We start from the raw sequence: 27,402 nt of genomic DNA, 5'->3' as shown, positions 1-27,402 counted from the left end.
GTGAAAACCATGCCATTTGCCAAAACGTACAATGTGAGCTTCTTTTGTCATGCAAACAATAACATTTACCGCTGCTGTGCAGCTAATCAGAAATCCAGCTTCGGGAAAGGGAAGGCTGCAATGGAATTAGTCTGCCTGACAGAGATAGGAATAGGGAAAACTAACCAGTTTCAAATATGTAGATATTTCCACCCATGGCTGTATGTGCATTTCTACACTTTCCCCTTATTGTTTTTCCTTCATGCAGAAAAATAATTGTATGGTGGTCTTACACTGTAATCTTAACTATTTTATTTTTAAGATAGCAGTTAATCCTTATAGCTTGTTATACGGAGAGTTATATTTTAGCTTTATTGATAAACATCAATGATGCCAATGATGAGAAACATCCAGAAAACACTGTTAAAGGCTTTGAGCAAATTATTGATGGTCATAAAATATATTCTACCCCTGATTGCATCTAAGATCTCCAAGACTTTTGCACAGCGGTGTCTCTGTAAATATGTACTTCTTTTTTTCTGCTCTCAAGAGTCTCGTTATTATTATTCACCTGCACTTCAGATTCGTGTAGTATTCCCCTTAAAAAAGTAGATAATGTAGATATGCATGCTGTTCCTAACCAAACGTACATGAGTATACAGTATATAACCCCTGATGCTTCTTGAATAGTTTGATGTGAGCAATAAGCAAATTACATGTTGCAGAATTCTGCTCTTTGTGCTTTTTTGTTGGCATGTAGACATCTATAAGTCTTTAAGTTAGTTTTGTTGTTTTTTTTATCTACATATTACATGATACAACTAGCTTTTTGCTTGGAATCAACCTTAGAAAATGGGAGCTTCCAGTAGCACAGGACAAAGAGATGTCTGCTTGGATTTTGAAAGAAATCCTCCTTTAAGTTATTTTAGCACATTTTTAAACTTTACAGGTTAAGCATTGTTGGGTATCCTGTGCAAGATCTTCATACAGCACTTTGTGAAATGTGGTCTGTGTTTTACAAAAATCAAAATTTATTCAATGCTTAGTTAAGCAATTTATATTTTTTATTAACCCCTTGGATCTCTGAAAGGAGGGGATGTACAAAACGTGATCAAAAAGATTTTACCATCAGTACTTTAGTTTTGCCAGTCATTTATCTAAACCTAACTTGTATGCAGTGCACATTCTAAGTGCATTTTTTTTAGTCCATCGATAAAAACCAATACAAACCATGCAAGAATATTTTTTCAATAAAATATTATAAAATATTTAAAAAGAGAATTCTACATAATTGCACAAATTTAGACTGTATGATTTAGAGTTGTCCTTATGCTATACTGTCTTCCTTGCAGAGCAAACTACACTCTACATATATTGAAGTAAATTATTTTTTGCAGTGTCTTTATAAAAATTAGATTATGAATCTGCTGTTTTACAGAGAGTTTCCTAATCAATAGACAGATGGGACTATATGCTATTAGTTTTTTTTTTCTGCCACAAAGGAAGTCTTCAGAGGCTACCCTGAAAAATACCCATTTGCACACAGTACAAAACTAGATACCGAATTAAAATTTTTGAATGATTTAGCAGATAGAGCAGCGTAACACTCCTGTTTGCTTTTGGGTGGTTACTGTACAAGCTATAATGTCTTCATTTAAATACACAGAGGTAAGCCTGACCAAAATGTTCATTGTGAATATGAGTTTTCGCATCTGTGTTTGCTGACTATTCTTTTGCATAGAGTTTGTTAAGCAAGTCTACAGTTTTAGGGATTAAGATTTTTGTCTGTGTGCCATTCGAACAGCAAGTTTATTGTTAAAGAGCAGCTCTCTATAACCTCAGTGAAACTTGGTTTGTACCATCAGGAAGCATGTATCTAGCTGCTATGTAGTACAGTAAGTACACATGTAAACTTTTATACTGGAAAACCACTGTAGTTCGAAGCCACCTTCTATTTGACCTTGAAGATCTAATTGACCAAAACAGGACAGTATGATACATTAGTGGAAATTTATTTAACTGTGTTAAAGAGCTGCAGCAGAATGCACCTACAGTACTTCCTAGTTAAACTGCTTGATCAGAATGCAAGTATCTGATGACAGTTATAAGAAGGAAGACTTAATCCCAACAAGAGGTTGTGTCTAAAAAAAATTGGTATATTTTAACACTGCTCTTCAGCCCACAAATGTTACCACGCACACAAGTAACAGATGTAGGGAAAGCATTTTGAACCAGTAGGAGAGAGCGAACACGTTTTCACTACAATACCTTATTATCCTAAGCGATAGGATGCACCCAACAAAAAGCAGTGTGCTTGGAATCCATGATGCTTGTTGGATTTTCTCCACTTTTTATTTGTCCTCGGGAGTGTCAGTGTGAGGCTCACACATTGGTCACCTGTTGCTTTTGTTCAGCCTAGGGGTTTGCTTTTCTCACTACATCTTACAGACTCCTGTAGTCAGCCAGAAGCCACACCCTCTGGACCCCCTGGAGCTCAGGTCCTTGTCAATACAGCGTGCACCTATCACATGACTTGGCAATTTCTCACAAGGCCCTGTGCTCATGCAGATTTATTTTAACCAGATCTTCTCTATTGAAAGAGTCCTGTTTGCATATACTCCATCATAGATTAAACCACTTCTTTTTGTCATAACACAGTGAATGAGGTTGTATTTGCCTTCCTGACCCTTTGATTTGATTTACATATATGTTTCTATACATTTTTCTGTAATATGTGTGTGTGTATTGTACAGTATATTATGTGTCTATTTGTATTAACTTCAAGGAGGTTTTGGATTTGTTTTGAACTCAATTTTCTCAAATGGTATTACAGAAGGGTTCACAAATCCCTGAAGGATGGAACAGCACTGTTTTACTTTAGGTGCTAATGACCCTGGAAATAATTTTTCCCAAAACCATCTGTGAATAGTAAGCATGAAAGAATCTGTATTGCTACCCTTTAATTTTGACTGATTAACAGTATTAAGGCTTTTGCTTCTGTTAAGCTTTGATTAATGATTTAGGTCAGCCCAAACAGCGGAGTGTAAGTATCGGGTGATGTTTTACCTCTGTCTTTTGACTGACTTTTACGAGACCATATCTGTCTTCTAGACCGTTAGCTCAACTAACCTTATTGTTTCAGGTTTTGTGGCCATTTTCAACTTTATTTAATCATATCATGTGCACTCCAGTGTTACAATCTCCTACATAACACCCAAAGGGGCATTTATTTCTACAGCAATAAGTCCCTTTTGCTTAAAACAAGAGTTTTGTAAAGTTTAATCTTGGAAGTTTATTTTATATGTTCTTTATTGTCTTTACTGGTTTTGCACTGTGGTATTTGTACCTGTTCATTGTGTTTTCTTTTGCCCTCCCACCTTTAGGATTTCTTTATTTTTATGACTTGTCGGTTGCTTGACGTATATGAAATATACCTTTTCCACATTCTTTATATTTGTCATGTGTTAATGTCATTTTTGTTTGTATCAAAAGTTGTTGAGCAAACTAAAGGCTGTTCAGTGTAATTATCTTGTTATTTATCTTGTTTTTATTTTTAAGAAATCTCTAAACTGGAACGTGGCAATGTCTGTCTTTTCTGTTCTACAGAAATGTTGAAGGAGTTGAACGAGCAACGCAGAGCGAAAGAATTTACAGACCTGAAAATTATTGTTGAAGGCAAAGAGTTTGAAGTCCACCAAAATGTTCTAGCTTCCTGCAGCTTGTATTTCAAGGACCTGGTGAAAAGGTTTGCCTTCCTCCAGCTGTTGATCTGATCTGTTCTTTCGTAGGGTGCATTTGTGTCGCTTCTTCCCTTCCCTTTCTTGCAGGTGTGTGAAGACTGAGTTTCCTGTCACAGAGCCAGTAGCCATTCCTTCTATCACTCAAATGAATGTACTTCTGTACGGAAAGATCCACCCTCTATCTTACCTTTTCATCTCCATAGACTAAAGTTTCAGGATTCTTGTACCATATGTGCTGCATTTTTATAGACAGACAAGATGTTCCATGACTGGGGATCTTTAAAAAAATACATAAAATAAGTCAAGGACTTTTATATTTCCTGACTTTCCAAAAGCTTTTGTCTAGTGTCAGATAAACTAGACAGTTTGACCAAAATTTACTGTCATTCTTTTTAGAATAAAAAATAATTGATTTTTATTAAAAAGAATAGTAGTTTTGCGGTCTCATACTTGGTATACTTTGGAAGAGTTTTTAAAAGAAGGCATTTCCTTTGTTTTATTGCCTGATAATGGATTCATCATTTTGCAGTTTAAAACTTTGGTTATTGAAACATTTATCCATTGAAAAGTTTTTTTTTTTTACAGGCACTCCATATAATGTAAAATGAGTATATAAATAGCACATTTTCCTTATTGTAACATTTAAGGTTACATTATTTCTTATAACCTTTCTGAGACAAAAATAATGTTCTCTCTTTTATATCAGATTAGTCCTTTTTAACTTCAGTTTTGTTATTTACTTTCAGCATTTCTTGTCCCTTTGTTGTGATTTCATTAAACACAGCACTATTTTTTTAAACTTGTGATCCAATTTTAACCAGGGCTGAAGCAATGAATAATAGCAGAAAGATTTTGACTTGACAGCCTTCACCTAGGTATTGACATTTTTCTTCTACATAATTCCAGATTTACAAAAAATGTATTTCTTTTTACAATTGTATGTTTCCATATTTCATTTTACAAATATACATTTCTTATTTAGGGGGCATTTTCTAGGATTAGGCAGTAAATGATCTTAATGACAGACCTAGTAAGCATGTGTCCTAAAATATCTTTTATTTGGCACTAAGTGACAGACATTGATGTTGTGGGTTTTTACACATTCAAATTCACAATTGCAGTGGAACAAACATTGTCAATGCATGTTTTACAGTGATACGATTCTCATTAATAAACATCTATATTTATACTGTTGTGAAACATGCTGTAGAGCAAGTTTTGCCATTCATGAGGTCTTGGAATAAGATGTTCCTTTTTTATTTATAACAGTTGTTTTCAATGCTTACCAGGTTTTTATCTCTGTTTCTAATGTTTTACTATTTCACATGAGAAAATCCATTAACATTTTTTTTCCCTTCAGATCTTATTACATCAGCTGTTGTATAGTGCTAGTTTTCTCCACGTCAGGCTGCAAATCACCTGGATTAGCACAGCAAAGTGCTGCACTGTCCTCAGTGTATGCCGAGGAAATCCATGTTTGCAGAGTGTCTGCAGCTCGTGGCGGGGTAGCTTTACACTGGAAGTAAAAATTAATACACCCTTTTATAGTTCTTTCAGTACGTCTGCTTGTGTGAGCTATGTCTTGACTCTTTTATCAACCACAGAATAAATCTCAGTATTGTTCACCACCTCATCAGTTAGAAGACAGCTCAGCACACAGTGCTGACTGCTGCTTTTATGTGCATACGCTCTCTGCTGGGAGTGTTTTTGCACTTTCTGCTCTGAAAACAAAAAAAATCTCATCTTTATTCCTCAGCACTTCTCCGGGTGTGCCTCTCAGCATGACTCCACTGTCAGTTCCCCCCCCAGCACCTCAGTAATGGGATTGGCTGGTACAGGGGCATCTGAGGCTCGAAGCCCTGGAGGAAGTCTGATGACCCCCAGCCCCCTCACCCCCCACCCCCCCAACACAGCAAAAAGTTGAGATCAATAGCATTCATGGCACTTAACAGAGGGAACACGCTTTAGGGCTGCATTTCCTTTCCTCACAGAGTCTAGTCAGTCTACAGTGGATAGGATGCACATGGATGTGGGATAATAAGATAGGAATGCGTGGTGAGCACGGACCAGTTTCCGTAGTATGTCAGTGCTGCAGATACTACATGGCTCTACATGGCTTGTAATCTTCTTCATGTAACCTTGCTTCCTGGTTTAAAAAGTATTTTTCATTTTTTTCCTGTATTCACAGTGCTGTTTACAGGAATTTGGCAGCATACCAGATTGTAGCTGATTATAATTTCATTTGCAAAGCAGAAGTCTTTGCACAGTCAAAAGGCTAGTTTATAATATTCTGTTGATGATCTGTTTAACATGCAACTAATCAAGCCTGTGTTGATTTTCATGAGATCTTGCCTTGGCCAGCGTTTTAAGCTAAACATGTTAGAAAATGCAGTTGGTGGCAGTTGAAGAGAGAGTGCAGTACATATGTGCAGTGTACACATAAATGTATTGTTGTCTGTGAAATCTAGAATTCACAGCCAAACACATCAATGTGCAGCATTTATATCAATGTGCAGTGCCTTGCAAAGGTATTCGGAACCTTGTACTGTCATCTTGCTTTACAGCATGCAGTCATGGCACTTTAAAATCACAGTAAATATTTGTTATATACACTACAGTACATACTCCATACAGTCAAGGCAAAACAAGAAGGAAATAATAAAGATTTAAGCAAAAAAGTCAAAAGATTGCATAAGTATTCAAACCCCTTGCTGTGGCAAGCTTAAATTTAGGTACACAATATTACCTTAAAGAACAACACTGCTGAGAGGCTACTCTCTGTGTGCAGTAGTAGCTGGTGTCTATATTTTCTAACTAGTTGGTCTAAATGCCAAATTTAGGTTTGACCCAACAACACCAAAGGTGTTTTGGAGTGTCTTAGGAATAATGTCTTTCAGTGTCCCAGCTAAAGTCCTGACTTGACTCACTGTCCATAAGTGATTTTTACCACTTTCTTACTACAATTTCACCAAGCACTTCCCCAAAAAGAGCAGCAGTTTCACCAAATTCAGTTATCTGAATACCTAAGCAATCAACACATGTTTTTTTTCTTTAGTTTACTGTAACTTGTAACTGATCATTAGAAGTATTCAGTTTGAGCATTTGTGTTTTGAGTACAATATTCAGTTTAAAATAAGCTGCACCATTTTGTAATTTCTCAAAATAGGACGTTTGAAAGGATGCTTTTACTAAACTGGAGACTTGTAGATGTCACTGTACAGTTTATAAGCTGTACTGTATGTCTACATGTACAGTACATCCATAGTACTGTCTGGTACTATGAATCTAAACTAATAATGCTAAAGAATGACATTGATATTTTAAAAAGCATTACTTTTTAGACTACATATTGTATATTGCTTTACCTTGGACTATCTTTTAGTACTGGATGGACCGCAGGGGGTCAGGGCCTGTAACCTCTTGTCAAGCAATTCAGCAGCAATGTTAGATGTGAATCGATTGGATACCTGTAGATGAAGGAAAAGGGGTTTAGAGAGTTATTGGCAAATGTCAGGAATGTAATTTAAAAGTCTTGCAGTTTTTTTTTTCTTTTTATCTCCATCTCCCCTCCAGGCAAACAGTAATATTATACTGAGATGTTAATCATCTTGAGTTTAGTGTGGTTGTCAAGAGCCGAACTGCATTCTGCCAGATATATCTGTAAAATGAATTTAAATTAAGTTTAATCTAAAAAGATAGGAGTAGTTTACATTTATATGTTAAAATGACCACTGAAATAGTTTTCTACCTGTTATATGTGGCAGTTAAAATCACAAAATAAAATAGCACAAAAAATAATAAGGATTCTTTTTAACCATTGTCGTTATTTTAATTGCTAAGTAACTCTGTTTACCATGTATCAATCAGTTTTAAAACATACTTTATGAAGATGTTTTAGTAATTTACTGTATGCTGTTAATAATTATGTTTTAGGTGCCAAGTGCCCAGAAATATTATTTTTGCTAGTTTATAAAGCTAAATGTCTGTAATTGGTATATTCCAGGCTGCCCATAAGTAATATGATTCTGTTAAAATAAGTAAAATAACTGATAAGAGACAGAGCTTTGTTTAGTTTGAAGGTCTTTTTTGGAGTTACTCAACTTCAGGTTACTTCCATGTGTACATTATTTTCCCTTCTTCTTCAGAAGTGCTATCATGTTTTCATTTTAACCAAACCTGTCTCTATAAGTGAAAGTTTGTGAATATGTGAAATACAGCAACCTAAGGATTTGCTTGGATTTGTGTATCATGCACTTCCCTCTTGGAATCCCTTTTAAATAAAACATTTAATGCATACATAAATAGAAATTAAACATTAAAGAGGAATACATAAAGATCACAAAACATATTGCGTGTAAGAAAAATTATTTTTTATTACTGTAGTTATTTTGCAGTTATTATAAGTCAGTGGTACAGAGGTTCTTCCTAGTTCTCCATGTTCTTAACAGCTTAGTTTTTCTTTTTTTTCCAGTTGTGAGACTGTCAATTATTATTTTTCCAAGAAGATGCCTCTACTGCTAAATACATAACTGACAACAAATAATTTGGTCTTTGAACCTTTGAGAATTTCTGTAGTTTCTAATTCCTCTAGAGATCACATTCTTAGTTGAGGTTGAATGGATACATAGATTGCTCATTGTTTTTACAATTGAAATTTGCATTAGACTTAATCTAATTTCTTTATCAAATCTGCAAACCAGAAATGGATACTGGTATTTGTAAATTGTGCACAGTAGTGCCTTCTGTTTTAGATATAAATGCTGTTGTATTTTTTAAATAATTTTTTATCCACCTTTCATCCCTTTTTAATGGGAGTTTTTTGTTTTTACAAAGGCTTCTTCTAATAGCCCACCTGCTGTTTTTTAAAATGGTGACAATTGATTCTCAAAGTAAATTGCTTGACATTCTCTCACTTAATTGAGTGAACTTCCAACAGTCTTCCCATTTAGCTAAAAGGTTAATTGAATTTTGTCTCAGATCATTTCGAAACTAATGGAGAAGCAGTGCAAAAACAATCATTCTTCTTATTTATCCTCAGACAAAATCTTTTTTTTTCTTATGGTTTCTCTTATCTTCACTTAAGAAGGAAATGGTTCCTGCTTAGCGAAATGCAAATCGACCTTTAGTTATGGTTGGCAATTTACAGCATTTGCTGAGGCAGCGCTGACATTCTTGTCAGAACGCCAAGAATAAACTGCTCATATAACAAAATTAATTTGTGTTCAGGTACTGGACTTCATTTTCTGCTAATGCTTTCTATGCGTACTGCTTAATTATTCTTTTTGGAAGCTTAACTGTACCTTTAAGAGCAATGTTTCATGTAATGCTCAAGTCTTCCCTCTCCTAATTTAGTTATCAGTGCTCCCAGTCCACCACAGAACCTGCTGTACTAAAGAAGTGTTCATCGCCGCAAATCCCAGCGTAGTTCACCGATCTGTCAGAGCAGAGTTACAGTGCGTCAGGGGCTTCTTACTCTAGGGATGCTTTGCCGAATGATCGGTAGCCCCTATAATTGAGCTGATGCAGCAGATACTATAGCAGGAGTCGTTTCATAATGCTGTTTAGAGCTGCAGCCAATTCATAAGGTCTGAAAAGAAAAGGTAGGGGGTGGTTATTCAGTGTAGCTGAGACATCCTCTTGCCCCCCTATAAACTTTAGATTTAGGTTTCTCCTCTATAAACATTAACAGAGATTCCCTTGAATAACCCAGCTGCTGGCTGCTCGCGATAAAGCGCGGCTACTGTGTAGTTTCCAACTTGGAACAGCTGCACTTTTGCTTCCAACTTTCACTGTCCTGCTCACTGTCATCTGCTGTAAATAGATTACGCTGATGAGGGTTTGACTGCTGGAAGTCCTCAGATATTAAAAAGGCCACAGTCCGACTAAATTGTTTGGCTTTGTAGTTCTAGTCCCTGACCAGAGGTTGGGTGATTTGATTCAGCATGTCATTCTGAAATAGGTCTTGCCTATCACCTGTCTGAACGTCTTAACGTTTGAGCGTATGAGATGGGGTCCTAATGTGTAAACGTTAGTACTGAAGTGCATACAAAGTCAAGAAACATACTTGCACAGTACAGCTTTAAACACTTTCTTTCACTTTTTACCATTTCTGTATCTGGAGTTTTAGTTTTTGACTGTAGTCAAAAGAGTATATCCCCCTTTTTAAAATGTATTGGTATACACATTTCACTTTTTTAAATCTCACTTGGTGTATTGCAAGATGTAGTCACATTTGCTAAAATATTTACAGTCTTCAAATAGATGTTCTCTAATTTACATAATATAATTAGTCAGTACTGTATATACTTATCTCTGCAACACTGAAAATGGTACAGGGTTGTCAAAACAGGTATTCATAGACTTTATAAATATTGGTTAATTCACTCATACCTCTTGATAGGATGATTGAGTAATCAGGAAACCTAGAAGAGATAGCATTGTCAAGTTCAGATTAAGCAAATGTATTGCAGTTCCTAAAAAAGTAAATAACATTATTGAAGATGGAGAGTGTCTGTACTTATGTCTCTAATTTTATTATCGTCAGTTCGATGTCAGATCCTAGTTCCATGTGGTGTTTAGTCTGTGTACTCATAAATTGATACGCGATTCCTCTCCCATGAAGGTACAGCCCAGATGCAGCACATCAAGTAGTAGTGCATCATTTTAGCTCTTCAAAATCCATTTGTTTTCATGTAGTTTACTTAATTTTCCATCAGCAGTGGTGCAAAGGAGATTGAGTTCTGAGCCAACTAATTTTAGACAAGCGAGCTCAGTGCCTTGGTTAAAGCCCCTGAGATTACAAACCTGTGACAGAAAGAAGCCTTCTTCAATTTAAAACAAAGGAATTGTAAAAAAACAGTCTTCTAAAATTTACATTTTGAGCTTGCTTAGTGGGCCCTACCTGAAGTTTCCCCTTAATTCATTAGATAAATGAGTTTCTCATCTGATCTGCTGTGGAGTTAGGCTGTCTGCACAGAATGGCTACTGTACATCACCAAGGTGCGATCTGCACTGCAAAAAAGAGCTGTATAAATTAAATAATAAATTGATTATGGTGCCATTCTTGAACAATGAAAACATATACTACAAGTGTCCATCCTTTTGGCTGAGTTGATATAGAATATATGGATAAAACAGCTGGAACAGATGGATAAAATGGGCCAATATTCATGCCAGTCAATTCCGATTGGACTGTAATGCCTTTTATGTATTGATTGTCTGCTTAAATGCTTCAGGAATCTTAGGGGTTAAAATAAATCAAGATAAAAACTCCATACATAACCTTCCATATTTTTCATAGTTTTAACATTTCCCATATAAAACAGGGCAACTGGAGTACTGTGAATGCACTCAATGTGTGAAGGTCTTGAATTTGATATACAATACACTGTTTTTTTTACTACATTATATATATATGTAATAGCTTCACAGTTTAAGAAAATAAGTTGTCAGCTTCAGTTTTCACTTTCTGTGCGCAGGTCTGTAAGCTGTATTAGCTTCAGTAATTAAATGTTTCCCACTGGATTTTCAATTAACATCTATTTTTTTCTAATTTAATTTACAGAGGCTACAGCCATTGATATAATTTATATATGCAGAATAACATCACACACTTTTAACAGTTTTGGCACTATCATGGATAAAATTTAGTTCTGTGAAACATAACTGCAAGTTTCTAAATTAATTCCAATTCACAATGTATTGGGAATAACATCATGCAATAATTCTAGACGTAGACTAAGTTCATGTTCAAAAATGTTGCAAGAAATATTTTCTCCTAGTAAGGAGAAGGTTTTATTTTTATATCAAGTAGTCAATTAAATTGTCAAATTTAATTTTCTGCCAGTTTACTACAGGTCTTTCCTAGTGTTTCTATTTACATTTTTTTGGCCCATCTGACTAGAGTGCATTGATCCCTGCAGTCATTGGAATTATTCATTGTGTAGGATGTTAGAGGTTTATTACTGGAGAGCATTACTGCATATACTCTGATACGCTGTGCCACTGATACATTGATCACTGATACAGTCGCTGTCATAGTGAAATGTTTCCTGCCCCAGGATCAGTACTATTGCTTAATTTTCCCTCAGCACTAAATGTCAGACTCCAGAAGGGCCATCTGCATCAGGCTCTGCAAGGATCATAGAACCATGTTCATTTTGAACAGAACAAAAAGCATGTTTATTTCACATTTGTAATATATTGGATTGCTCATTTTAATATGACAAGTTTTTTGGAAATTTAGTTTTAATGTCATGTCTAAAATAGGACTAATGAGTGTTTTATTTTCTGGGATCTGTATAAGTATGTGTGCATCTACATGATGCTTTTTATACACAATTACATGGCTGCCAAAAGTGCACCAACCATATTTATAATAGTCCATACAGTACCTCAATCATGTACAGTGTGGTGCTGGTTTCCACTGGGGTTTTTTTTTGGAAAAAATCAGCAGCATAATTTATACCTTCCTTTCCAGACACTGCAGTTAAAATGCCCCCTTTCCCAGTATCTGAAATGAAAAGGGGTCCGCAAAGGCCCTGAAAACTTTGTTCTATTGTAAATTGGATCCCAAAACTGGGCATGAAATGCAAACGAGTCCTTTTCCATTTTGTCCCTTTAATTAGAATAGTGGTGGTGATTGTGGACAAAGCTTCTCGATAACAAGACATGAAAGTCTTACAGTATATTAATTTCTGGCATTTAGCTGGAGTCACCCTGAAAGGGGAATGCAACTCTCTTTTTTTTTCCTAAGAGCTAGTGTGTAATCAAATGCAAAATAAATCTGGAGCACTCTTTTAAAAGCCGGAAAGCAATTTCCATAACAAAAGCATTCAGACAAAACAAATAACTACTGCAGTCTATTCAGATTGCACTAATTGACCTCAGTAATGAGCATGTTGACTTTTATATTTTATTTTATATTTCTTCCTTCTGTCACATATTACCCACTTCTTACTTCACTTAACTCTGGCTTACCTTTTAATTATTACTGCGACAATTACTGTTCACAATAACAAACCCTGACTCTGCTTTTCAGGAGTAACCTTTTTGGTTTTGCAGCCATCTCCAGAGAATTCCTCCTCCGTTCGTACTGTATCTTTGCCTTCCTATTCGGTTTCGTACGACAACTAATATCTCCGTTCGTACACAGGCAGAGGTGATTTTTGCAGCTGGAGAGATGTTTTGTTCAGGGGTCTCTGTTTAAAAGACTGCCTAGGTCACAGTCATGGAACTCCAGAAGGATGGCTGCTGGCTTGCTGTGGCAGAATTAATTCTCTTCCCCTCCTTTCTGCTCTAACCATTCTGTCCGTCTGTCCTGTCTGTGTTCTGTTTACAAAGCAATACCACTGAAGGGCTTCTTAGACTTGCGCTGAGAAGGGGAGGGCAGGGCGCTTTAAAAATTGCCCTTCCCATCCACACCATCTACACCACCACCACCACCACTTCCAGTACTAAAATAGACCAGAGGAAAATTGGAAATGTTAAATAATTTAAAACATTGATCACGAGCCAGCCTCTTTGCTAATAAAATGGGTAGCAAATAATGCCTTTATAATAGCTTCCCAGATTAGCCTGTTTCTTTTTATGTCTATATTTAACCTTCCAAGATGGGCTCGTAGCTGAATGCAGACTTTGTTTATTTTGTATGTTTCTGTTCTCTCTTAAACCTGAAAGGGCCATTTCGTCTTATGGGATATAAACCCCTTGGGTGGTTCATTACTGAATGATGCCAGCCAGAGAAAAAGCTATTAAATTTGAACTAATCAGTGAAATTTGATCCCAGAGACTTCATAGCACTGCAGTACCATATACTGTATATCAGTGGCCCAGGGCACGCAGTCTGCTTGGAGTTCTGTAGAATGATGGCACATTATACTTCATCAGTGACAAAAATCAATCTTTGTGTTTTATCAGCATGAAGAATTCTGCTTCAGATGGTATTGTCCCCTTCAAAAAGCTGATTTCTGTATTTTCCTTTAATTGTTGCCTCATTCATGTTTATTTGCATTTTCTAAAAGATATCTTGGTTGTTGTTTTTTTTTTGCATTTTCCCTTTTTTTGCATGACACTACACAATAGCAATAAGTGGATTTTCCTAAGTTATGTTTTAGAGGACCTTCCCTTCCAGATGGAGTCTAAATAAATAATACTGTTTTGAACCACATTGCCAAGGAAATAAATATCAGGCAGTTTTTTGTGTCTTTGTTTCCTTCAGTTTTAGTTTTGATTCCCTTACCCTTTGTCCCCTTTGCTGTGTTGTACAGTATGTGGAATTTGACAGAAGTGGCCCGGCAAACTGATTTCTGTCTAACAGGCTGTGTGCTGTTGATAGGTCATCAGGAGAGAACAGGAATGGGGAGAAACTAGAACTGACCATGACCAACATCAGCGCTGACGTCCTGGAGCTGCTGCTGGAGTTTGTCTATACAGGCTCCCTGATCATAGACTCCGCCAATGCCAAAACGCTGCTGGAGGCTGCCAACAAGTTCCAGTTCAACACCTTCTGCAAAGTCTGTGTCTCGTTCTTAGGTATGTCCATAGGCCTCTCTTTTATAAAGGCACTTGTTCTCAATCTTTAGAACTTTCCAGAATAGAGAAATGGGGTATGTGAAGTTCTAGACCAAGGCTGCTCACATTGTGGCTTTTCCAATTCACACATTTCCGTTCACCAAGCTCCTTCATTGCACTATTGTCTGCTGTAATCAGACAGCTATATTGTGCTGACTGATTAAGCAGTTACATAGCCGGTTGTAGCAAAAGTCTGGAAAGGAGACAATTGGAGGAGCTGCAGGTTAATTAACCTAACACAGTAATAGCAGTCTAGTTCCTCCAGAAGGAGATCATTTCTTTGAAACTGTCTAGTATTCTCAGGCTTTTGTCAAAGCAAATACTGTATATCAGTTTAACTGAAGGAAATTAAAATTTGTCTTGGAATGCTGATCTATTTGGAGTTTCATTATATGTGTCTGTTTTATCATTCTATTCCAAAAGTTGGTCCAAAAGTTGGTTAACTCCCCAAACGCTCTGTTCACAATCAAAAATGTATTGTCCAGGTACAGTACAGTGTTTCTGAGCAAGGAAAAGAAGAAAACTCTTGGTTATATTTAAAATTGATTCTCCCACCACCAAGATTCTTCTGGAAGCAACCATTTCCACGCTCTCTACGACACCCTGCTGATTGGTCTGGGTATATTTAAGCTCAGAATGATGAATAAATATGAGTGTTTACCACTCATATTAGTGTTGTTCGTGTATGTCAGTGATATTGCCAGCAGCCATATCACTCACCAACTCACAACTGGCAACCCACTGAAGCTAAGCAGGTGTGAGCCTGGTCAGTACCTGGATGGGAGACCTGGGAAAAACTAAGGTTGCTGCTGGAAGAGGTGTTAGTGGGGCCAGCAGGGGGTGCTCACCCTGCGGTCCATGTGGATCCTAATGCCCCAGTATAGTGACGGGGACACTATACTGTAAACAGGTGCTGTCCTTCGGATAAGACGTAAAACCGAGGTCCCAACTCTCTGTTTCTCGAAAAGAGTAGGGATGTAGCCCCGGCATCCTGGCCAAATTTCCCATTGGCCCTTACCAGTCATGGCCTCCTAATAATCCCCATCTATAAATTGGCTTCATTACTCTGCTCTCCTCCCCACTGATAGCTTATGTGTGGTGAGTCTACTGGCCCACTATGGCTGCTGACACATCATCCAGGTGGGGGCTTCACATTGGTGGTGGTGGAGGGAAGTCCCCATTACCTGTAAAGCGCTTTGAGTGGAGTGTCAGAAATGTGCTATATAAGTGTAAACAACTATTATTTTATTATTATTATTATTATTATTGTTATTATTATTACATGAATTATCTAAAAGATGTTTCAAAGTAAGCCAGTCTAAAAGAGTCATAATTTGTTAGATACAGAGACTTCTGCATTGTTTTGCTAATTTCACTACTGTATGTATCTGCTGGCAATTCCATTAGGTGAGTATAACAGCAATATGCTTAAACCCAGAGGAATGCGACCCTGAGAAAAAAAGGGAAATAATTTAAAGAGGGAATCAAATTTGGCTTTGCTACACATTCACAGGTATTGAACATGCATGTAAAATTTAGTGAACCAGAGTTATTGCTATTATTATTATTTATTATTGGTTTAATTATAAAAGGTATGTAAGATAGAAATGTAGGCAAATACTGTTCTTAAAAATCAAGCTATACTGCAAAAGAAGGAGCCGAGAGAAACGTTAAGCTCAAAATGTTTGCCCAATGTTTGCTACTACATATGCACAAGCAGAGTAGTTCATACAGTTGGGCTTAAATCCAGATATTTAATAGGATTCCTTAAGAGTTCTGGGATCCTCACCAGACATTCATTTTTCAGAATTGGATATGCAAATCGTTGCTGTCCGCAGTACAATTAATAACCCAGAGGGTGTCTATCCTGTCTCCACATTTTCAATTTTTGAATTGGTTTACAGAACATACTATATATATATAGTAATAATCACAAAAGAAAACATAAAAACAACAGTTATTTGCATGTCTGTGGAAAATAAAATCATAATATCTGACCAAGCTGCTAGCAAGATTGCTGTAGGTCTGAAGTCTTGGAAATGTATTGGTCTGTTTTTGTTTTCATGTATTCAGAATGTGATTGACAGTATGCTGATGAAAACTGAAAGAACTTGAAAAATGTTTTTATTTCTTTCCTTCTAAACAATCATAAGGCAGGTTTTCAGTGTTGTGCGCTATGGCCGATTTTATATCCCAGACTTCTGACCTGTTCACTGAAAAGCTGAGGAACTGCTGTAGCTCTGTTTTCGTGACTTCTGTAAGATGTAGGCAGAGGACTACAAATTCATTTAGATAACATACTATGTTGCAGTGTTTTCTTTTTTGACATTTTGTACAAATTATGTCCCTATTTGAAGGAAATTCTCTTTTTCCCAGCTTCTCCCTTGGTTATTAAAATCCATCAGTAATCCGACGTGTTTAATTATCCTGTCTGGTCAGCTGTCTGCAGGGCCATAAAATATGCCCGTTTTTTTCTGTGCAGAATTAACTCAAATGAGAGCAGTCTTTCATCACACTTCGCAGAGTCTTTAAAATATATTTCTTTTGATTTAGGAAAAGTAAATCACAAATAAACAAGTGGACACCTTTTATTAAGGCAAGAAGTTGTATGTGTGGATAGAAAGTGACATAACAGGAATGTACAGTAACTGGAGTGCCTTCAGAAATCGAGTAAGAATGATCACAAATAATGTCATTACTGATCTTGCATGGCCTGAACATAATGAATCCGTCTTGAGTTAAAGGCCTGGAACTGTTCTCCTGATTGTTCTGTTGAAAGAGGTTCTTTTCATGTCTGCTTTCTGCACAGCTAGTAATCATTTGGCATTTGAGTTACTTCACCCCTGTTCTTTGATTCTTCATTCCTGGAGGCATCAGACATTCCAACAGTCTTTCTCCCTGCTCGAAGCTGATGCATCCTCAGCACCTGTACAGTGCAGTACTGTATGTGCAGGACTGTGTAGTGATCCATTGCCCTCTTCCTCCTTCCTTCAGAAAAGCAGCTGACGGCCAGTAACTGCTTGGGAGTGCTGGCCATGGCCGAGGCCATGCAGTGCACCGAACTCCACAACATGGCGAAGGCCTTCGCCCTGCAGAACTTCCCCGAGGTGGCCGGCCAGGAGGAGATCCTCAACATCTCCAAAGAGGACTTCGTCAGCTACTTGTCCAACGACAGCCTCAACACCAAAGCAGAGGAGCTGGTTTATGAAACAGCAATCAAGTGGATAAAGAAAGATCTAGCTAACAGAGTGCAGGTGAGGAAATGGCATGGCTGCACTTTACAGTGTGAGGGTGTTTCAGGTAAACCACAGGATCAACTGAGCAGCCCATCTAGTAAATGGCCCTGCTACACTGAGTGCCAGTGTGAGTCACATGGTCAGGAGCTTGGATGATATCCTAAGTGCACTGGCGTGACAGATGTTTTACTTTAAATATTGATTGAGCACCCAAGTGACTCGGCTTTTTAAAATCTGTGTGCAATGTGTCTGGCTGAGTCATGCAGTCAGGAGGTTATTAGTTCAAATCGTCTTTGGGCTGCCACATAATGGTACTTCGGGGAAAGAAAAATGTATTGATCTGTAGAGCTGTGGGTTTTGCTTGCTTAACGCTTAATCAGCCATTGGAGATTTGGTCCCTGCAGGATCGTGTGTCAGTGTTGTTTTAGGCAAGACACACATTTCTTTCTTTTTATAAAAATGAACATACAAACATAGATCTCAGAAACAGCATTAAAATGTGATGCTGCTAATGCCACATCGTTAGACACACACCTTAGTGTAACTGAACAGCTTTGTGATTAAAAGCACTTGCCAAAATGTGTTTAATGAAATTAGCTAAATCACACCTGTTCAGTTACTGTATGAGTGGCAAACGCATTTTTAGACTTTTTGTAAAATGTCTACCAGAAAAAAAAGCTACTTTAGCAGGTGTAAGCTCGGAGAAAGGGGTCTCTGAAATCAATGCTGTGTATGTGGCTGAAGTTTAAAATTTATAAATGTTACTGCAAAAACCATGGAGAATCTTTACAGGGAGACACAGGTTCTGCATGAGGTAACACTACTGAAACAAAATCTAATATTCGTACTGATACTTTATAGACACAAGTAATGCTGATTTCCTGCCGCAGAAATACATTTTCTGAAGAAAATCACAAAATGCCGAAGAAATGCATTTTTAGACGGATTAGAAAGGCTTCTGTGGTATAAGAGGCATTTTCTTGCAGAAAATCCATGACAAAGCAAATATCAGGAATGAGTCACAAGAATGATGGATTAACCAATAATAAGGATTTTATTTACCAGTTTTGAGAGGTTTGCAGAAACTAAAGGAATATTCAATTTAATAAACATTTCTCTACAAGAAGTACAGAAAAATCACTGCAATGGGGATTGTTTCAGTTTCAGAATGTGGTTACTTCGATGTTTCAGCAGCTATTGAGAGGTGGAAATGATTCTGTTGAGCTACTGTAGCTTTGTAATAAAACAGTATTTGATTTTAGTTTAATGTTTAAGAGTTGCTTTGTCTCTTGTAAAACTCTTTTGAACATTTTTAAACAATACAATTTTGAACATTAAGTATGCAGTTCAAATTCCATATTACACCATGTTTGTTTTTCTATTCTCTGAACTGTAAACAGTACAGGTGTATCTGAGATCATCTCTGCTAATTGACCTTTTTGTTAAAAGGCATGGGAAACCTGGCTGTGAAATCAGTTAAGACAGGGAGAAAAGGAAGAAATGGAGATTGATGTAGTGACCTTATGCTTATTTGGACCAGTACGGACTCCATTGAGAAACACACTGAAAGGAAATCAATCTTAAGTCTGTGAAAATGAGCTCTTGGTAGTCTTGTTGGCTTGCCTTGCGTTTCAGGGAGTAAGATCACAAATGCATCATGACATTGATGGAAAACTCTGGGTCCAGACCCTTTTTATGCCTCTCGGGTTCGTGGTGTCCTCGTAATTTTGTTTTGAGACGGTTTCTCTGCAGTTTTATCAGTTTGAGGCACATCTTTTCATTTTCATTTATCTTATTTTACTAAATGTATGTTTGCAGGGTTTCTCACAATATATTACGTATACAAATCCATGCATTGCAACTCTTTTTTTTTTTGAAAGATGATTTTGAAACCAGGCTCTTTGCAGGTAGGAAGCATTCCAGATTTGGCTGGCCTCAGACACACTTCTGAAGTAATTGCTTTGGATGAGTGGAAGTGAGCGATCAGTAATAACAAGCTTAATGAAGCGACTTTCACATTCATTTCAGAGATTGTGAACAATTGATATCTGATAGCTGTGCTTCTGTGCTTTTGCTTCTCCACTTTAACCCATTGTCTTGCATATCAATACCCATTGATTGTGTTGGCGAGCAACCAGTGAATCTTCCTAGATGGTAATATTTCTGCCATTCCTGCTCAAGAGACTCTCTAGGGCAGCTGTTAATCACTATTTGCCCATGTTTAAAAACGGTTTGGTCTCATACAGGAATGTCAATTTCTGGACCATTTCAATAAAAAAAGAAAATGACAACTGTCACAAAGGTTTTTTTAGCTGTATTGATCTTCTATTGAAATTTACAAATCATCTGTGATTTTTATGCCACAGATGAACACTCCTAAGAATGAGGAAGGATAATGTCTCAGTGTTGTTGCAGGCAGTTAGGTAAAGGACTTTGTGAAGTCTTGTGCATTTGGTTTGAATTTACATTCGACATATGTATAGTTTAATTCTTCATGGCTAATTTGCTAAATAATAGTAAATTCTATTTATACTATTTTTAAGTGACAAGCTGTGTTGCTTTTTATTTATTTTTTGCCTACATACAAGTACCCTGTGCTCACCTACAGTAAATGCAGGATATGTTTGACAGCTTAGGCTGTTCTGAGAGATAGTAATGCATCGAATTATACTAGCTCATTCTTCATTTGAAGATTAAGTAAATATTAATAAATGAAATCACAGCATAAAGGTATTGCAGCAGAAAGTGTTTTGCACCACCCAGCAAGAATGAGCCAGAACAAAAGCAGAAGAAAAGCACTGTGCTTTCCAAGTATCAAGAGTTTGATCTCTGGTGACACAGTGGAAGGTACTGCACTTAACAAATATGTTTTGTCTTTGTCTAGACATTGCACAAATACGTTTCAGATCACTCAAACTAGATGAATTGGTATTCCCTAAGTGACAGTCTTTCCCTCCCCTGTAAACTCCAAGAGGAAAAAATAAAATAATTTGTGTATGTGAGTGGGTTACCTTGTCCGCAGGGATCATCTTAAAAACCTTTTTTATGTTTATTACCTTTTCATATACTAAGAACAACATAAAAATTCTACTTATACCCAATAATGTCATTCAGTGTTTACTGAAAATTTTAAATTAAATGTGTTTTGCAGCTGCTTTCGTAAAATTACTAATAAAGATGTCAGTAATGTCAGCATTAATTCCTTTCAGAAAGGACAGAAATGCATGGTTATGGAAAATAACACTGGAATTTATTTTAGTGAAAATGAGTTTAATAATATTCAGAAAGTGGGGTTTAAAAAGACATTGCTGTCGGGGGACTCGTTTTGTCTTCTGTCTCACTGTTTGAGTCATCAGAGGTCACTAAATGTTTGACACTTTGTGTTTCAGAATTTAGCATATAATCTATAAACCATAAACCACAAGTGAATTGGAATTTTTAGTTTAGATTTTAGTGTAAATTAAATATAAATCTTAAGATCAAAATTTACAGTGCACATCTTTATTTTTCCTTTCATCCTCAAAATATTCTGGGTCATAATCCCAAGATATCTCCGAGCGATCACATGGGAGCTCAGATACTGGCAGAATATGACTGTGCTTGTGTATTAAAGACTAGACTATCAGTTCTTGCCTATGTAGCATTGAGTATTTGTAAACCTGTGTGGTAGTGGCCTGTTAACTGAGGTGAAGACCTGAACCTTCAAGTGTAAAAAAAAGTTGCTTTCTGCTTGTGCAACACATGCAATATTTATGTATTTTCTCTGTTTTCTGTATAAGAAATACCTATAAAGTCTGTACACCTGGAAGATGAAACAGTCAGGATAAACATATCTTAGCTTGTGCCCTGAATTTGACCCTTCTCCTCAACACACACAAACCATACACACACATTGCATTCACATACTGTACATAAATACCAAACACTCACATTGAATTGAGACATACACACCGTACACAAACATTGCATTCACACACATACACACAAGTCTTGTAGATATGCATACTGTACACACCATAAAAACCTCACATTCACACATACATGATTCACACGTTGCACATATACAGTACCTGTTTACCTAGTGACTTTTGGAGCTGTAGTCAGCGATCTTGAAGGAGAAGCCTTTTCTCTAAAAGGAAAAGGAGTGGAGTGCAGAAGCTGTACAGTTTCACGAAGTAGCACTTCTGCTACGTGAAGCAGTGTCTAAAAAACAGTGGTATCTGTGCCAAATGTTGAATTTGCTGAGAATTATGCATTTTGGTGACATCTGAGGGTTTGTTTGTCATATTTTCTGAATACGCTTGGGCACTTTTTTTTAACCCGGAAAAAAAATCTTTGCAACCTGTCCTAAATGGAGTTCCACTTTGGCCATTTTTGTTTTCCCCACCACAAAGTTTGTTCGTATGCATTAGTTATACTTTTTTACAGGTTTTATGCCCATATAGGTTTAACTTAACGTATGTTGTGTCAGATACTTTCTAGGGTTTTTCAGTGCAAAGCAGGGGTGGATTAAAATTATTTACATCTTGGTTCCACTCATTACATAAAAACAGTCCACAACAGTGCCATCCTTAGTATTGGTTGGAGTGGGTGGCGTAGCATGTGTTTTGCAATAACATTTGAATTTCAATATGAAATCTTATTTGCTGTACGCCAAAATTTGGCTTCTTTTTAGAAAAGTGACCAAACACTAAGATCACTTAGGCTACTCGCCATGTGTGGAGATGTTGCTAGGATAACCTATCTAGGCCCCTGAACATTACTGTGACATCACAGCACTAATTCACTTTCCAGTGAACGTATTTTATGCATCTGCCCATCTAATGAAGCACTTTGAATAGAAACGTGGCTTAAGAGGAGAAAAAAGTATCTGTCACATCACCTGTTAGTCAGTTGCTTCATGTTTACAAGAAACCTTTGATGTGGACGGAGGCCCAAAGAGACTAACAGAACATACTGTCCCCCACTGATGGAGTTGATTGCCATGGCAACCTTTTTCCCCATAGATCAATGAACGTATTTCCTAAACACCTCTCCAGTGCTGCATGCTGTCTCAGAGTTATTACCATCCAAATTGGGCAATAAACTTCTTTTTGGCTTTGTAAACATTTGAAGTTACCATCTAATTGAACTTAAAAGTTTGCTATTTGAGTTTAACAGCAATAGCACACTGGTTAGAGTCCATTTTAGAGCTACTGAAATTCCTGTCACTTCATTGGTGCTTGAAAGAAAGCTGAGCTGTCAAAATGAATTCTGATTTGTTTAGGGATCTGTACAGTACAAATGTACTGTAAGATTGTTTGCATGTAATGACTAAAAGTATAAAAAATATATGCTACATAGAATACAATAAAAAACATTTTACATTTTACATATTCACATGGTTAATAAAAATCCATTGTTTGGGAAAAATGTCCTATCCATTTTTGTGACACTTTTCGTTTTCCCACTGAGTTGAAACTGATATTTTTGGTGAAACTAAATATTACAAGAAAATTCATGTAATTTCTCTAGAGCCAACCGAAAAGTATAATTTTCAAATGGCATACTTATTGATACGATAAACCCCGTCCTTACTATCCTTTGTAAAACATGGTAATAAATGGGGCGCTCAGTCAAGATGTCTGGGGAGTAAGTAACATCTCTGTCTCTCTGCTGCCGGTATTCGTTCCCAGCACGTGTCCGAGTTGCTGGCGGTGGTACGGTTGCCCTTCATCCACCCGAGCTACCTGCTGAACGTTGTGGACAACGAGGAGCTGATAAAGTCTTCAGAGGCCTGCCGGGACTTAGTCAATGAGGCAAAGCGCTATCACATGTTGCCCCATGCTCGTCAGGAGATGCAAACACCGAGAACACGGCCAAGACTCTCAGCAGGTAGGTACCAGCTTTTTACAGTACTGAACTTTCAGTCAGGGTCCAGGAACCCAGACAGCCAAAGTGCCTCACATACAGTAAGTGTGTATCAATGGGGATTGCTTCCAGTTTTGAGTTAGGAATATTAGAGGTTCTGCTTTATAGTTCTAAGAAGGCTTCCCCACTCTTTTGATACTTCATCCATCCATTCATATTCTAACCGTTTTATCTAATTCAGGGTCATGGTGGCCCACAACCTTTCCTGGCAAGCAATGGGCACAATGCAAGATTGGACAAGACCCCAGTCCATCGGAGACCACATACAAACATAAACTCACTCACACTAGACTGGGAAGAAAGGGGGAAGAAACCCATGTGATCATAGGCAGAACATACAAAACTCCACACAAATATTACTCCAGGAATTGAACCCAGGCCCCCAGCAGTGCTAACTGCTTGCACCATCATGCCACCTTCATGTGACTGAATCTCAGGCAGCTACTGGAAGCCAGCACAGTGTACTAAATGGTAATTTGTGTTTTACAGTTCAGATTTTCCTCCTTGCTTGCCAATTCTGAAGCCTTTCCTAAAAAAAAAAATGTTTTTAAGTGTTAGTCATAAAAATGTACTGTGTGCTGAACAAGAAATGTCTTGTTCTGAGCAGCAGTGTGGAACAGTGGTTGGGGTTCTGGACTCATAACTGGAAGGTTGTGGGTTCAAGTTCCAGGTGAGACACTGCTGTTGTACCCTTAAGAAAAGTACTTTACCCAGATAACTCTAGTATACACATCTGTATAAATGGGTGCAAATGTACTGTAAGTCCCTTTAGATAAAGGTGTTAGCTAAATATTTTTTTGTTGTTGTTGTAAATTTGCTTTTTTAACAATTGAGGACATAAGATCATGAGGAAGGTTACAAACAAAAGGAAGCCTTTGGCTTATCTAGTGGTTTCTTGTTGCTAATTGTTCCAAACATCTCATCCAACCACTTCTTGAGAGGAGTAAAGGTATCAGATTTGACACATGCCTTCACTTGTCTTCATCAGTGGGTGTATATATATTTCACTTTCTATAGATTTGATTTACAAAAGAGCAGTTGTGTAAATATTGACTTAAACAGATTCAGTTATTAGGCTCAAGTATTTTTCAGGTAAGGTTTGAAACCAACAAAAGTTATATGAATTGCCTACAAGTCTTTAGTGCTGCATAAATACAGTGCTTGTCCATAAGAGAATCTGGACTTTTTTGTGAACCTTTTAATGGAATGACAATATTTTATCTCTTTTTGTGAAAGCTTTTTGATTTAGGACCAAAATACCTGGAAAAGGTAATTCCACAAACATGAAATAAGCTCCTTTGCTTTGAAGTTTGGTTGTTTTGAATATGTAAGGCTGAGCTGGTCCGCCATCTGGCTTATTCTCAGCTTCATTGTGATGTTCAAATGCACAGTGAGAAGTAAAAATTTGCTGTGGATTTAAAAGCTGTTCATGAAAGGTAAATGTGGGTAGAACTGTGTTTTTGCAGTATTTTTTTTTAATTCAAAGGCAGCATGTCCATTTACAACTGGAAGTTTGGTGCTGCTTCCATGTGTACCTGCTGCCTGTACAAATTACATTTTTTTTTTATCAAATCTGCGAGAACATGGATCCTCTAATGGAGAAAATAGCACGAGTGCTTTGATCTTCCTGAACAACAAGATGATATATGTGTTAAGAAAGCATTACAGCAGGTGGAGAGACATTAAGGTTTTATCACTAATAATCAAAAACGTAGGAAGAGTATCTAACCTAGTGAGCCGAGACAGCTGTGTGGATCAGCCTCTCAAGTGGAGTCCAATGTGAGGAATGTCAGCCGTGAAAACCGCTCCCGCTGAGTGCCCTCAATCTCAGAAACCCCTGAGGCAAGTTCAAGGCTTGAAATATATAGGACCTGGAGGTGTTCTGTATACACGTTATTCCTGATGGCAGAGGAGGCAGGAAGCTACAGCCTTCCAAAAGACATGACCTAAATAATGTTGAACAGCGGCCTTTTAAAAACTTTGGCCAAGCTGGGTTAGAGTCACAGGTTAAAGCATTGCTACAAGCTGCAAATCATTGACAATGTACAGTATGCCTCCGTCTCACTCCGTAAGCATGCACTGAATGCTTACATGTAATAAATGCACATTATCCTTGCTGTATGTTATGTATAACATTTTGGGAAAGTCAGAAATAAGGAAGATTGCTCTCAGCCAAAATGAGTGAAATTAGTTCCATATTTTGATTTTGCTTTCTAGTTCAGTAATTCCAATTACAGGTTTCTATTTGGGGCATACTTGCTTTCAGTTCCTAAGAGGTCAAATGGAATTTGTAATCGTTATCAACCCTGTACCAATTTCTGAATTTCAGAACTGCCCTCTTTCAGGTGTGTTCCTGAAATGTAACCGCTTAGACCTCTGCAGAAAGAAAAATATGCTGATTGTGGGAGTGTCTGATGCAGATTCATCTCCCTGTGTCTGTTCATCATCACTTGTTCAGCTAAGAGCTGTTTAGTCAGATGTAACAGCAGGCAAGTTGGAAAGAGGCTGCATAAAGTTCTAAGTGCTGAAGTTACCTGTATTTAAACAGTGTCTGTGACGTAGGATATATTTTGACACTCAAAACATAGTAAACGAACTAGTTAACTAAAGCTCTAAACAAGCCAGCAGAACAGCTAAGTCATTAATTAGCACCGAAGATTTAGTGCTCAGCTGGAATGAAAACCAGCAGAGAGAGTGATTCTCTAGGACCCAGGTTGGGAACCAGTCCTCTAGATCATGATGTAGAGCAAGGAGAAGAGCTGTTACAGATCATGCAGCTCTGCTACAAACAGGAGAGTGGTAGATTGATACTTCTTCAGAAAAGCACTGTTAAAATGTAGATCTTAAAACCACTAGGCCTGACTGATGGGGTGCTGAATTTTAGCATGAAAGCAAATATGCTAGTAAATGCCAGAAACAAGACGTCCGCTTGTCTGTTTCTTTATAACAATAGAAATTATTGTTATATAAACTCTTATAGACTATTACAGTTGTTTTATATTTTCTCCTCTTCTGTATTTATTGTCTCCTGAGGGAATTGTTTTCTATAAATCATATCTCCCACTTCTTGAAGTTAATTATTATTGTCACTACTGGTGCAGTGTGACAGTTGGGATTTTTTCCCTTTGCAATAATTGCACCGGATGTATTTTGCTAATCTTTAAATGTAATTATACCAGCATGCTTGTTAACATCATGTTAATACAATTTGTACTGCACCTTTAAACTACTGATAAAACTGAAGCTTGAAAATATGGCAAGCCTCTTCCTTATACAGTCTGAAGTCTGCTAGTGTGCACACACAGGCAATAAAGCTGTTTGAGAAATAATTGAAATTTTAGTAGCATGTTGCACTTTTGCACAAAATAGTTGGAGAGTGCTTTCCTTCTTAGGAGGAAAAATAAATTGCTTCAGTAAGATAAACAGTTAAACTGTTACAATTAAAAGGAAAAGTCTGCAGAAGTGCCCACTCAAATAGTGCCCATGTTTTGCAATCAATACCAGATTCCTAATGTTGGAGAGAGCCACAAAGCCAGTCTTGACAGGGCAGAGTAATGAAGTGGTAGGTGTCCAGCGCTCTTAATTTGTAGAACACAACACTTTAAAGATGCTTGTTAAATTAAAAGGAAGGGCAGTGTGCCCACAATGCTTTTATACCGCTGACTCATTAGCACCAATGAAACCTCTGAAACATCTATCTCCTCTGCGGTAGATGTTTATTAAGAATGTGTTTCTTATGCTATGAACCTAAAAATTGATTGCTGGCAATGGGTTGTACCATTTTGCACAGAAAGCTCCAGATTACATGACATCTTCAACCAACTTACCAAACCTACTGCTTCCTGGCAGCTTTGTAGTAAAAAACCCTTTGCAAATATCCTTAACCATGCACTTCTTATGGCAAAAAACTTATCAATAATACCATTCATAGATATTATGTCAGAGATGTAGAGAACCAAGGAACA

The 27,402-nt window shown here is 37.2% G+C and overlaps 1 protein-coding gene across 2 annotated transcripts in view; it reads left to right on the top strand.

The window, feature by feature from the left end:
• The window catches only part of LOC102687199 (kelch-like protein 29), a 230,933-nt gene that overhangs the window by 174,520 nt on the left and 29,011 nt on the right, over window positions 1–27,402 (top strand). For both annotated transcript variants that reach the window (XM_015351946.2, XM_015351952.2), the window contains exons 6-9: window positions 3,586–3,724; window positions 14,056–14,252; window positions 17,286–17,545; window positions 23,203–23,401. In XM_015351946.2, the coding sequence (XP_015207432.1) occupies window positions 3,586–3,724; window positions 14,056–14,252; window positions 17,286–17,545; window positions 23,203–23,401 (795 nt within the window). The remainder of the gene's footprint in view (window positions 1–3,585; window positions 3,725–14,055; window positions 14,253–17,285; window positions 17,546–23,202; window positions 23,402–27,402) is intronic.

The sequence above is a fragment of the Lepisosteus oculatus genome, chromosome 2, assembly GCF_040954835.1.
Source record: "Lepisosteus oculatus isolate fLepOcu1 chromosome 2, fLepOcu1.hap2, whole genome shotgun sequence".
Taxonomy (NCBI): Eukaryota; Metazoa; Chordata; class Actinopteri; order Semionotiformes; family Lepisosteidae; genus Lepisosteus; species Lepisosteus oculatus.
The sequence above is the reverse complement of the archived record's forward strand: the minus strand, read 5'-3'. Positions and strand labels throughout refer to the sequence as shown.